At 32.8% G+C, this 14,289-nt stretch overlaps 2 protein-coding genes across 3 annotated transcripts; one reads left to right on the plus strand and one right to left on the minus strand.

The window, feature by feature from the left end:
• The first annotated feature begins 5,354 nt into the window (after positions 1-5,354).
• Positions 5,355-10,655, plus strand: LOC131636627 (UMP-CMP kinase-like). Of its 2 annotated transcripts, none has more exons than XM_058907238.1 (9): positions 5,355-5,632; positions 5,707-5,772; positions 7,161-7,215; positions 8,544-8,661; positions 8,741-8,897; positions 9,206-9,286; positions 9,367-9,474; positions 10,043-10,107; positions 10,309-10,655. In XM_058907238.1, the coding sequence occupies exons 1-9, from the start codon at positions 5,576-5,578 to the stop codon at positions 10,319-10,321; spliced, it is 720 nt and encodes a 239-aa protein (XP_058763221.1). In that variant the 5' UTR covers positions 5,355-5,575; the 3' UTR covers positions 10,322-10,655. The 2 variants fall into 2 exon arrangements, with proteins under 2 accessions (XP_058763221.1, XP_058763222.1); XM_058907239.1 differs by having other exon boundaries at positions 8,544-8,655.
• Positions 10,656-12,608: 1,953 nt separating this feature from the next.
• LOC131636628 (pectinesterase inhibitor 4-like) lies at positions 12,609-13,497 on the minus strand. Its single transcript, XM_058907241.1, has one exon. It carries the CDS (start codon positions 13,470-13,472, stop codon positions 12,861-12,863), a length of 612 nt encoding a protein of 203 aa, XP_058763224.1. The 5' UTR covers positions 13,473-13,497; the 3' UTR covers positions 12,609-12,860.
• Positions 13,498-14,289: the final 792 nt, after the last annotated feature.

Raw genomic sequence — 14,289 nt, forward strand, 5'->3', positions numbered from 1 at the left:
CCTATGCAATTTCCATTTCAGGAAATATATAAAGAGTATGCACAAAATCAGCGCAAGAAGCACTGACTCAGAAGGTTCAAGTATGCAACATCAGAACATGCTCTCGCAAGACATCAGAAGATGGTCAAGCAGAATCAGAACATGGTCTATTGAAGCATCAGAAGAACTTGAGATCAGAAGCACTGAAGTTCTCATGGTATCACGCTAGAAGCACTTCAAGGTCAGAAGACAAGAAGATGCTCTGCACCAAGCTGTTATGACTCTGATACATTCAAACGTTGTATCTACAAAGATCAGATCAGAAGCAAGTATAAGATGGCAGGCTACGCTGACTGACAAAAGGAACGTTAGAAGCTATTAAAGGCAAAGTCAGTTAAAGCAGGAAAAGCAAGGCTCGAGGTAGTTGACAAATGAGTGAAACATTAAATGCAATGCTGTACGGATCACGCAACGCATTAAATGCTCCCAACAGTCTTCTTCTCAAACGCCTATAAATAGAAGTTCTGATGAGAAGCTAAATACAACACTTTTGCGCAAACATACAGAAACGCTGTCAAATTCAAAAGCTCTCAAACCTCATCTTCAACCTCACTTCATTACTGTTGTAATATCTTGGTGAGATTAAGCTTAAACTTTAAGAGAAATATCACAGTTGTGATTATAGCTTTTTAAGAAGCATTGTATAACTCTTGTAAGAATTTGTTTACATTCATTTGTAAAGAACTAGAGGAGATCAAGTTGTGATCGGATTCTCTAGAAAGTCTTAGAGGGTATCTAAGCATTGTGTTCCTAGAGTGATCAGGTTGTGATCAGAATACTCTAGAAGACTTAGAGGGTATCTAAGTGGAAAAACATTGTAATCTTGTGTGATTAGTGGATTAAATCCTCAGGTGAAGTAAATCACTCTAAGGGGGTGGACTGGAGTAGTTTCGTTAACAATGAACCAGGATAAAAATATTGTGTTCATTGTTTTTATCTTAAGAGTTTTTAAAGTCACACTTATTCAAACCCCCCCTTTCTAAGTGTTTTTCTATCCTTCAGCTTCAACCAGAATCTCCAGGACGAGGTCGGCGTTGGCCGGCAAAGGGATCTGTGAAGGTTCCGTCGCGCTTTCTTGAAGTTTCTTGGACCTGCTGGGCTCATCGTTCTGGTCTCCAAGATCAAGCATATTGCATAGAGTTACACTTGAGTAGCACGTGTCGGTGTTAATTGTGTTTTGTGCGATTTTGAAATATGATTGGCGTTGATTAATTATGTGATAAGTGATGCATAATGTGGATTTTGTGTGATAATTGCATACTTGATGGTATTTCATTAGTGGATTGCAATTGTTGAATTAGTAATTAGATATAATTACTTTAAGGATGAGATTTGGTTGTTTAATGATGAAACATGTTAACTTTGATGTATAGTTATGAATGCATGTTTTTATGAAGAGTGGTGAATTTTGAAATGTATGCTTGTTATGTTGCATTTCCCATTATTATATTTTCTATGATAATTTGAATTCTCACCCTTTTGTTTGAATGTTGCCCTTTGTTGGTAACGTGCAGGTTCAGACGAGTAGTTGCTTGTTCGTGGCTTAGCCGAAGAGCTTCGAGTTTTGTTATTTGATTAGGTAGCGAGTCATATGCTCTGGTCATGTAACACTTGGGGGGATTTCGTTGACTTATGCTTTTGTTTTGAACATTGCTATCTTTATGTTTTGTTGAATATTTTGGATGTATGTGTTAACATTCAGATATGTTGTTTTAAAGGCCTTGTATGCCTAGATTTGTGAATTTAAGTAACATGGATGTTAATGTTACTTTGAATTGGTAGATGAATGTGGTATGAGACATATTCATTGAATTTTATATGATAGCAATTCTTTTGTTTTCCGCAAGCGTTTATGCATAATGTATGAAAGCATGAGATTTATATTGTGTTACAATATGATCATTGCATATTATGGATGTTGTATGTATGTTAATTTGGGATTTTAATTTTGTGGAAATCAACATGTGGCGCCCTTTTTCCTTATGCATGATTACTCTGTGTGATTGTATGATATATTTGGGGTTAGAAAATGGGTGTTACACATCTCGCCATATCCAATATGGTTCTATTTCTTCTTTTTACTATTCCATTATGTTGAGGCGTGTCAGAAGCAGATACCACATGATCAATACCATATTCTGCACATAATTCTTCAAATATCTTGGATGTGTATTTTCCATCTCCATCTGTTTGCCGAACCTTGATCTTCTTTTCACTCTAGTTTTTGACAAGCATTTTGAATCTCTTAAAGATTTCAAATACTTCATCCTTTCGATTGATCACACATATCCAAAGTTTTTGGCTATACTCATCAACGAATGAAACAAAATACTTGTTTCCACTAATGGTATGATCCTCAAAGGGGCCACATACATTTGAATGTACAACTTCGAGTATGTAGAAGGATCTCATTGACATAGTCGAAACAATAGACTTTCTAGATTACTTCCCTACTAAGCAACCTTCATAGACTTTATCCGGCATATCGCAAGACTTGGTATGCCTGTTACCATATCTTGAGTGAGCAGTTGATTGAGTGACCTAAAGTTCAGATTGCCAAATCTGAAATGCCACAACCAACTATTCTTGTGGTCAACAACTATTTCCATTCATTGTACCTTAGTCGAACTGATCATGGCTTTAAATGTCCTATTCTTAGACATAGAAGATTTCAAGACCAGATTAGTATGAGTGTCGAACAATTCCAAGGCTCGATCTTTCATGACCACTGAGAATTTTTTTTTGACTAATTGTCCAAGACTTAGCAAATTGCACTTCATTCCATTTCCAGGTACATAAAGTACATCTTTGATCATAGCTTTTGCTCTATTGCTCCTTTGAATAACTATGTTGCCGATATCTTCAGCTTCCAACGAGCTATCATCTGTAAGTTTGACCTTGCTCTTATTCGACTCGTCGAAATCAGCCAACCAGACTTTTCTACCAGTCATGTGATTCGAGTAGCCTGTGTTGAGGAACTAGATTTGGGAGTCGACATGGTCATCTATAACTGTAGCCATAACCACCATATATTCATAATTATATGAATCTTGGAGTGCAAGGTTTGCTCCTTCCTCCCTGCCTTTTATCACATATTTTTTCTCTTCTTTGTCTTTCTGATAGGAGTTTCCTTCTCCTCTTTACAAGGATTTGGAAGCCCTATCATCAATCTTATGCTTTTAAGGATTCGACCAAGACTTCTTTCTCTATGTCTTGTCTCCTTTGCCTTTGAACTTGTTGGAACCACCATGCTTATTCCATGTATGGGCCTGCACAGCTTGTATTGAATCTTGAACCCTTTTCCTCTCGATAATCTGTAACTCATGTGCCTCCAATAAACCAACTAAATCTTCCAGTTTCATGGTTTCAAGATTGTTGGATTCTTGAATAGTTGGGATACCGTGATCAAAGTAAGAGGTTAACGTACGCATTACTTTCTCAACTGTCATCTTGTCAGCATGGGTTTCACCAAAGCCTTTCATGAGATGTACAAGATTATGCACCTTCAGGACATAGTCTGCAATCTTTTCTTCTTCTCCCATCTGTAGTAATTTATATTGCCTGTATAACGTCTGCAACTTGACAGTTTTAACCTTCTCACCTCCTTCATAATAGTTGACAAGAATATCTCATGCATCCTTTACCAATTCAGCATGAAAAATGCGATCAACATTCGCCGCATCTACCACAGACTGAGTATAATACGCAGCCTTGCAATCTTTCTTCTTCGCATCCTTGTGTCAGACTCTCTAAGCATCAGTTGCATTGTCAACAAGCTCAGGGACGCCATTGTTGACTACTTCAAAGGTTTCATGAAATCGAACAAAGACTTCATTTGCTTGCTCCATCAGTTCCAATTTTTATCATCAAGGATTGAAAAAGAATTTGAAATGCCGCATGTTCCATTTATCTCTACAACGATTGATTAACTATCCACAATCTTGGAAACACGATCACCGACACGTGATTCTTGAAAACGCGATCAAGAACCTAACCAGAGTTTTGGATACCAATTTGTTAATGTGTGAGACACCTTTAGTGAGAAGAGAAAAGAGAGAATAAAGAAATAAGGATATATAATATTAAATGATAAAAATTGAATTACATGATATCTATTTATATACAACTAACTAACTTGTATACTAAAAAAAAATTCCTAACCCTAATTAACTTTGGGCTTAGGCTACACAACTTGTATTATATCACAACAGTATAATAACATCATGATTTCCAAGGACTTCTTGCATAACCTCTTGCAAAAGAAAAACAAATTGAATGAGATCTATATTTAAACCAACCTAAATCATTACCTAATCAACCAAATACAATTTGGAGAATCTCCTGATTTTTACTATTGATATTCAAAGAGTGAGAGCTTCTGAGAGATTTTGAAAGAGCTAAAAAGATAATAAATAGAACTAAGGCATCAGAAATGCCTTTAATAGAATACACACCAAGGTTGATCCACATGATAAAACATGTTAAAAAACAAAAAATACACCCCTACCACAAATATAACGAATCCCACCTATAGCAACAAAATCAAAACAAAAAAAACCTAAATGAGCTACATTGTAGAAGACCAACCAACAAATATACAAAACACTACTATTATGTAGAAGTGCAACGCCGCCGAACCCAAACTAAGCGACACCTGAATCAAAACTGCAAGCAACTTAAGATCAAATAATACCAAAAAAAGAAAAATCCTAAATTGTTGACACAACAACACCGAATCAGTCAAGACGAACTATCAAACTGACAGAAAACGACGATTATCTAAAGCAAAGTGAATGCAGTTGTGTGTGATGGTGAAATGAATAGATACATAAAGAAGGAAAAATAACATTGAAAGAAATAGTGGAAAAGTTAAAACATAGGTAATAATATTTTGAGATATGTGATTATTTAGCACATTTGTCATTTACCTATGAGTCCTTGGTCATGTGTAAAAATTAGAAACAAAGAAGGGCAGTATATTGATAATAATATCATTTTATAATAATAAATATATAGTTGATGATAAAATTGATGTATTTTTAGTTCTTATAAAATTAGTTTTGCATTACAGGAATTAAAATTAAGTGAATTGTAAGGACAAAAATATGATTTTTTCTATAAAGACTAAAATTTAAAATTAATAATTTTGTAGGATAAAAATATATTTAACCTTAAATTATTTAATTATATGTATCTAATTGTAATGGATAGTTGGTACATTAGTTAATTACAATTAAATCTTTTTTATAGTGAAAATAAATGGATTGATAAGGACAAATCAGGATCTTTATATGTATCTAATTGAAATGGGTAGATACTTATGAAAGAAAAACTCAACAACTGAGGTGTCGATTTTCTCATATTGGTATGCATGTGCAGTTACTCGTTCCTTCGCACACGCTCACACTGCGTAATCACGCACGCTACATGTTTGACGGATCTCCTCTACTCTCCTCTCACCGCAACGTAACCGCACCGAAACAAACCGAAATCGATTCCCAAACACCCCTCACCGGCAACGATTGAAGAACCAAAAATGTTGAGACGCACAACCGCTACTCTCAAATCCACTCTTTCTCTTCACATCACAAAGGTAACTAACTAACATTCTCATTCTCTTTCACTTCATCGATTCGTTTTCTCACTTTCACCACTTTGTTGTTCCAGGAAGCTTCTAAACACAACGTTTATCATTTCCATAGATTTACCTCAGGATCGCCTTTGCATTTTCAGGTACGAGAAATTTATAATTTAGAGATTATTTTGTTGTAGACGAGATTTTGGTGTTTGGTTATTGTTTAGAGAATCGCTTTGTTTAGAAAATCATCTATTGAAAGTGATTTTGTTAAAAAGTTATTGAGCGGAGTTTCAATTTTAAATACTCACTTTTCAACTTTTCAACTTTTTGTTTAATTAGCATTGAACAAACTCTGTAATCGGTTGTTAAATTCGTCTATTTAGACTAAAAAAACTAATATGTTACGTATTGTGATTAGATGCATCTAATATTGACTTCCAAGTTAGATGAAAGACAAATGACTAGTATTAATTAAGCTTATGTTTGGAAAAAAAAATAATAAATGCATCTAGTAGTTTGAAAACTACTTATATTTGAGGACTATATTTTTTTTTTAGTTTTTGTGTTCTGATTCTCATTTTTTAAAAAAACAGTAATAAATGAATGGAACATTCTTAGGTTATGTTTGGATATCGTAAAATGAATGGAGCAGAGTGGAATGAAGATTTGGTTCCATCGTTTGGAAATTTTAAGTTAGAACAAGCCAAATTCTTCATTCAGCCCAAATCGGAGGGGGAGAAATATGGTGGTAAGTGATGAAATGGAAAGAATCCATACCACTCCCTTCCATTCTGCTCCTCTCCATCAGATTTTAAATGTTTCAAACAATGGAATACCACCCCATTTCATACTGCTCCGCTCCATCCGATTCCATTAATCCAAAGTCCAAACTAAGATTTAAAAATGGTTATGTTTTCAAAAAGTGGCTTTCCTAATAAAAACTTTGTAACATGACAGACTTGAAATCTGTCTGATAGTCCTTGAAGTTAGTATAAATCAGTCTCATTGGTCTTTAGCATATTTTCTATATATAATAGCAAAGACACAGGTTTTCATATACTTTAGGGACTACTTATTCTTCTTACATACTTTAGAGACATAGTAGGAGAGTTAGTGATACTTGAAAGACTAAATTGAGATTTTATAGTTTATTATACTTGAGATCTTGTGGTGGATGCTATTTCTCCTCAACTGCATTTTTGTATCACTATCAGTGTGCTAAAATCAGTTACTTGTATGAATTCTTTTAATTAATATTAATTCTTCCATCCTACTTGGTTAGATAAACTTTTTGCTTTAATATCATCATCTACTCTTTGGTTCTTGTTAAAATATACTCACAAGTCTGTGGATATATTCAAATTTTAAAATTGGCAATTTTGCTGAAATGAAATAACTTCTTGATCACTTTTCATTGCTTTTAATTTTGCTTGTTGCAGTTTGTGACTGTTTATATAGCCGAAAATTTTTCTGCTTCTGAATAATACTGTCTCGAGTATGATACTTCAGTGATCTCCTTGTTTCTTTGTTTCCTTTGATGCAGGAAAAGGAGACGGTTTGTCCCAGACATGTAGATACGGTTATAGCTTTTGTTTTAGGTAAACATTGATGCATTTATTGTTGTTAAGTTGCAGTCAAACCAAAGGTAGCATTTTTGTAATTAAAGTGGAAATAAGAAATGAAAATACACAACACTTTGTCAATCTAAATAAGTGTTTGTCAAATTTCCGCCATAGCGGATTTTGTGTCAATCCGCATAGGCCCCAGCACCTATTATATCCATGATAATACGCAATGCCATATTTATATGGTGGATTTTTGGCTGACATCCATAATCCACCATTGATAACATAGATAGACCCTTATTTTGTGAATGCCTCAGATTGTGAGTTTCATGCTGTTCTCTTCCTGCATATCCTATGTTTCTATGTTTGCCTTTAACATTATATATGGATGTAATGTCTTAATATTTAACATAAGAATTGGTTGGTACACTGCTGAGGTTGGTAAGACCCTTTTCTTGTAACTTTAAAGATTGACCACAACAAGATATATAAGTTAAGCTAATGCATGTTGATTGTTGATAATGTCTGGAATTGAATGCCACTATCTTTTTCTTTAACAAAGAATATTGGGAAGTATAATCAAGGGTAATTAAGGCTGGAGCTGAGACATCTAAGATGTTTATATATTAGTCAATTATATGTCTATCACTTTGGAAAACTTGTTGATTCTGCCGGGTAAGTGGAGTTTGATAGATCACTAAGGGTGTATGCAAGGAGAAACAAGAGGTAGTCATGGTCTAGTAGGGCCAGACTATTTAACTATTTATTCATTTCTGTAGGACAGTTATGTATTTGATGTGGTATTGTGGTTGTTATCTGAGTGGTTATGGCAGTTATAGGTACAGACATGTAGAGCAGTATGTAGCTGTTTATGCAGTATTTGAAGTACAAAACTCCTTGTTAGGAATATATCCCGTGTCCTGGCGTCTTGGCATTTTATTATAATATGTACTACAATTCTGGTTTAAACTAGAACAATTAGTAGCCATATTTATCTATTTCTGTGTTTGTACTCTTGAGTTTAATAGAAATTTTGTACAAAGAATAAAAAGTTATTTGCAATGGTTCAAACTAATCACTTGAATTGATTGTTCTTTTGTTCCCATGTTCTAGCTGGATACTACTAAACAGATGAGCATGGCTGAAGTCTAACAATAAAATGGCTAAGCTTAACCTATCTTGAATCTTGAAATAAAACCGACTAAATTGAATTAAGGACTACTAACTCTTGTTACATGGGAAATTTTTATTTTATCTTAGAAATAGGGTGCTGCAAGTTATTAATGATTCTATTTACTATTGTTTTTATTTGCCCTTAAATAAGTGATATTTGTTAATCATACATTGTTCTTATGCTCTAGGGGGGCCTGGTAGTGGAAAAGGTACACAATGTGAAAAAATTGTTGAAACCTTCGGATTTAAGCATTTGAGTGCTGGTGATCTTTTGAGGAAGGAGATGGTTTCTGATAGTGAGTATGGGTAATTTTCTCATATTCTAATTTTATATTTGCTTCCTTGGTGCATATTTATGATTTTAACAATTAAAACATCAAAACAGCTCTATGATTTTGGATACAATTAGAGAAGGAAAAATTGTTCCATCAGCAGTGACTGTAAAATTGATTCTAAGAGAGTTGGCATCTGGTGACAATCATAAGTTTCTTATTGATGGTTTCCCGAGAAGTGAGGAAAACCGCATGGCTTTTGAAAGAATTGTAAGTTTGAATTTTTAACTTTTATTGATCCCTATTAGTGCAAACCTGAAGGGCATTTTTTCAATAAAAAAACTGTCACTTAAATTTGAGTTGAAGGAAGTAATGTTCATTTCCTTCGCGCCCCCTTCTTTCTAATGTCAATGAGTTGATATAGTATTTGGTTTATTTTTGTGTCAGCACCGACTTTTCTATGCATTGAATTAACTACAAAATTGTGACATCCTCTTTAAACCCTTGCAAATGCTCTTTTTGTCCTTACTAGAACAAATAATTTCGTGTATTCTACCAAAACACTTTTCCTTATGCAGACTGGCTCAGAGCCAAATTTTGTTCTTTTCTTTGACTGCCCTGAAAAAGAGATGGTGAAACGGGTGCTGAGCCGTAATCAGGTTATTATCAAGTTCTTCATGATGTATTTCACCAAATGATTATAAACTTCTCTTTGATATATGCTGCTCATTTTATGCAGGGTCGAATTGATGACAATATAGAGACAATGAAGAAACGACTTAAAATATTTGAAGCATTAAATCTTCCAGTGGTTGATTACTATGCAAAGAAAGGGAAACTTCACAAGGTAATTAATTGTCTAGTTCAATTTTCATTTGAATTTAGTCGAACTGGCATTATTGAGACAATTAAACGACCTTCACTTTCTCAGAAAACTACTTTCTCTACTTTTTGGTTATAGATATTTATTACTTGCCTCTAAGGCGTATGTTACTGTGCTGTTTCAATATTTTGTTTACTTTCTTCCAGTTGGGAAAATTCACAAGCTAGTCTTTTGTGGGTTTCACTTAAATTATGATGGAACTTGGGATTTAGCTGTATGTTGTGCTTTATATAAAGATGTGATTAGGGGTGGACACCGGTTTGTCAGTCTGCAAATCGCCCACACAAAGAAATCTGAAGATTACAAACCAATTTCCAATTCTATCTGTTGTCTCATCCGGTGACCTCACACTTGTTTGAATCTGACCACCAAATCACTCTTTTGATTTTATCAGATTCTGGTTAGGTGTTAAATTGTGATAATTATGCGGTGGGTTTTTTATAGAAGAAAATTAGCTTCTAGTCAGAGTTGTACATTTCTTTTTGGTTAAAGAAGAGTTATACTTAATTATATGACAAGCTAATCTCTGCAGATCAATGCTGTGGGAACAGAGGATGAAGTATTTGAGCAAGTTCGGCGAGTTTTTGAGCAAGTGAGGTACACATTCAATCATTAATGAGTAATTAGTTTACCTGCACTGGCAAGATGCACAAATCTTTACATCCAATAATATGCTGAGTTTTATGAAGCATGCCTTTATTTACTTGAAAACTTGTAATTCTGAACTATATGTCCGCATTTGCTTCCATCTGTATATGTGGATATAAAAGCTTTAATAACTTGCATCATTCTATGCAGCACGGTTACTTGAAAGCTGTGTGATTGGGTTGCGAGAGTATTGTGACATTTGGCGAAGTTTGAATTTTACGGGGACTCTATATTTCCTAGTTAACTACAAAATCCATTGCTCTGGAATTGGGCAGGTCTCCAAAACTCAAAGTGACTGGTTGGATCGATTCGAGGTTCGAGTTTTTTAACGCTGTCGAATCTTATCCCTTGACAGGAATAATAGTAGGTGAATGTAAATGTTGATACACTAACAAGCACTGTTGAGTAATACCAACAGTGTGTTGGTTCAAGTGAAAGGATTTGGATTCTTCTGAATTTGTAACTTCGAATTTAATTTTTATTTGTGTTAGAAATAATATTAGGAGGGATTTTGACAAGAGTTGGATGCTTACCTGTAAGAAAGGGCCCTAGAGTTGGTTCTTAGACATTAAAAAATAACTTAAATACTCATTTTAGTTAGCTAAGAGATTATCATTTTCTTTTAAAGGAAATTCTTCTCATGTTATTGACCTTTTAAATTCAATTCCTACCCATCAAAATTATAAAATTCTGACATTTTCTGTCAGTGTTGAAATCAAGGAACAATTTTTTGGGTCAAATGTATATATTAATACAAGCTTAAACGCAACATCAAACGCAAATCTGAATCTGTTGATGGACTCAAGGTTGTTAAAATCTCGATTTAAAACCTAAATTCTATAGATTTCACGTTTCTAGGTTACCATTTCGTGTTAAATCGCAGGTAAAAACCTTTTTAGGTAAAATCGTATTCCGAAACGATTTTAAGTGATTTAAATCGTTTGGAAATCGGTGAAATCGTGTAAAGTCATGTAAAATCGTTGGATTTTACTCTGACTTGATTTTACTTTTTTTTGTCAAAATTTATAAATCACATTTTATATTTTGGCCCATAAAATTTTCTCTATGGATTTTTTATTTTATTCACATTCATATCTTGATTATAATATTAAAGAATCTTTAACACTTGATGATGGATTTAATTAAGTCGAATATGAATGTTCTAATGAAGATGATGTTGCAGAAGGATTGAACTTTTGATTAGGATGAAGATGAAAAGATTTGTTTTTTTGAACTTGAAAAACTTATGAAACTACTGTTTTTTTTTTAAATTTTTTGGATGTTACTTTTTATGATTTTATGGACACTATATGTAGCTTGATACAAGTTTGTGAATATTACACTTTATTATGATGATATAATATATTTTTGCTTTATAATTAAGTTAAAATTTTAAATAATTAATACATTTCGAATATTATATAAGCATATATATATGTCGTATATATAAATTTAATATAATTTTTATATTAGGTAAACTCTATGATTTTACGTTTCGATTTTACCTAAATAAAACGAGTCAAGGTAAAAATTCGATTCTAACAACCTTGGATGGACTAATACCACGTTGTAAATTGATTCTTCCAGCAACATGAATAGATGGTGAACACGTCTATTCAAAATATGACTTGTATTCAAAAAATAAATATTTTTTTAAAGACTTAAAGGTTAGTGCTATGTAGTCAACACCTTTATTTATTTTAAATATAAGATTAAGTTTATATTTTAATATTTTTCTTTACTTACTCAAAATAACAATACAGAGAAATATGAGGCAAACGGATAACAAATTGCGCCCCTATCCATTTTTAAATATGTTTCATGGCATTAAACTAAAATTAACTGATTGTTTTTTTTAAGAATTCAATGGAAGCCTTTTACAACTTACAAAAAATACTGTGGTATTAAAAAATAATATAATTTTTATGAATTTTAATTTTGGTCCCCCTCTTGTCAAAATCGTCATTAAAAACGTTGATAATTCAGTCGTTAAATAGTTACTATTGCTAAAAACCGTTGTTAATTCAGTTATTAAATTGTAAAAACTGTCGCCGCTAAGTTGCAAGAGGGATAAAAATTAGAATTCTTAACTTTAGAAAGACAATTCTTTAACGAAATTTTTTAAAGGAAAAAAGTAAAAATATCTAATTTTAAAAGAACTTTAAACATATTTAAGCTTTTATTATTTGAAGTATTGTCACAGAGACAACGTAAAAAGAAAAACTATAAACAATGTGATTTTAATCTGGGATATAATCTTTTAAGATATGGCATAGGAAGGCAATAACTTAAACTAAATAAATGATTATTAATTCAATTCTTACATCCTTAAAAAATATAATTAAGAAGGTAATGATGAAAATATTGCATATAAAGATATCGACTCTCAAAATAAGAATAAATGGTAATTCTTTTATAGTATACATATGAATCACGATAAAAACCACAAATTAACACAAGAAACAACCATCACAACATAAGTTTATAAACTCCCAAAAAAATATAATTACACATCTAATTGTAGTATATATAGAAACATATACCATTTAATACAATAATTTTCTTGACTGAATGATTAATATAGTTTCAAATTGAGATCTATAATAGTATATGCAATCACAATATAACATTGTATTTTCACATATTCTATCGCAATATAAAGATTCACATTATAGATGCAACCATGATTTAAAACCATGAATTTAATAGTCAAGTCTATTTACAAAAGCAAGAGCATTACTAGTCAATGAAGCAAGATTCCCAACACTTGTTTTAATCCTCTTTTGCACCGAAGATCTCACTTCCATTTCATCAAACTCATCCGTACATGTCCCCGCATTTGTTATAGCCGAACTCATCCATGTCTTTATAGTATCCCATTGAAACCTCTCATCACTAGTTCTAGTACCATTCAAATGCACAAGCCCGTCCGCCGATTGCTCGAGCGAATCCACCGTGTCATCGACGTTTTCACTGCAATCGGCGACAACCAATGTCTCGGCATGTGTTAGTTTCTTGGAGCTTAGGTTTTTCAATGTAAGGGATGCACTTCTTGCCGATTTTAACGCTAGGTAGATAGCGATTTTGGTGAGTGTTAATGTATTTGTTTTGATTTTTGATGTGTACGGGGAAAGTGACTTGTAGCAAACCTTAGGGTATGTGGTTGAGGTGCATTGGTTCTTTAAGAACTTTTTGTAGGTTGTTGATGTGGAATTTGTGGTGGTGTTGTATGTAGATGTTGTGGATTGAATTAGAGTTGAGATGAAGAGAAGGGTGAAAGTTATTTTGATGAGATTATGCAATTGGAATGCCATTTTTTTTGTTGCTTTCTATGTTCAATAGAAATGCATATAAGGGGTTTTATATATGGTAAGTTTGGCAAATTTGATAACTTTATGATAAATTGATTTTGTTTACAAGCAAGGCTAAACCGTACAAGAAGGGATTGCATGTGGCACATGTTGATTTCGTAGCATTGTCAAAATACACGTAATTATATGAATCTAGATCGCGTGGAAATAATATAAGATCAAATAGTTAAGAGAAAAATAAGGGATGCACATGATCTCATAATTGACTTGGAATTAATTGAACTAGAACAATTTAATTGGTAGTTTGTGATTTGCAGGGAGTGTAAGGTATGTTGAGATTTGCAGGGTATGTTGATACATTTGTTAAAATAACTTGTCATATTAAACAAGTTCAAGTTTACTTGGTAGAGGTACAAGTAAATCAGATTGTAGAAGCATAAGTGTAAACATGTGTGATATATTATAGATAAAATAAAAATAAATATAGGTTGCGAAAAGAAAAAAATATAAAAAGATTTTTTTTGAATTTTCATTAAAAACTTATTAGCATGAGCAATACACTTTAAATAGTTAGAGTTTATTAATAATGGGCCATGAAACTCTTTTGGAATTAACGACTAATAATTGATAACCTCATCTTATGTGTTAGAAAAATACTCTTTGATAAACTGAAAATGTCATTCAAATTTTGGAGATGCATTTTCGAACGTATCATATGTATCTCTCAAACGCAGCCAAATTGAATAACACTCAAATGTCATTTAAAATTTGTTACGGAGATGCATCTGCGTAAGAACTCAATATGCACCATATACATTCC

Source organism: Vicia villosa, unplaced genomic scaffold (assembly GCF_029867415.1).
Source record: "Vicia villosa cultivar HV-30 ecotype Madison, WI unplaced genomic scaffold, Vvil1.0 ctg.001794F_1_1, whole genome shotgun sequence".
NCBI lineage: Eukaryota > Viridiplantae > Streptophyta > Magnoliopsida > Fabales > Fabaceae > Vicia > Vicia villosa.

Coding starts and splice junctions, on each gene's coding strand:
- LOC131636627 (XM_058907238.1), top strand. CDS start 5,576: ATGTTGAGACGCACAACCGCTACTCTCAAATCCACTCTTTCTCTTCAC. Junction 5,633..5,706: donor TTTCTCTTCACATCACAAAG/GTAACTAACTAA, acceptor TTGTTGTTCCAG/GAAGCTTCTAAACACAACGT. Junction 7,216..8,543: donor GGTTATAGCTTTTGTTTTAG/GTAAACATTGAT, acceptor CTTATGCTCTAG/GGGGGCCTGGTAGTGGAAAA.
- LOC131636628 (XM_058907241.1), bottom strand. CDS start 13,472: ATGGCATTCCAATTGCATAATCTCATCAAAATAACTTTCACCCTTCTC.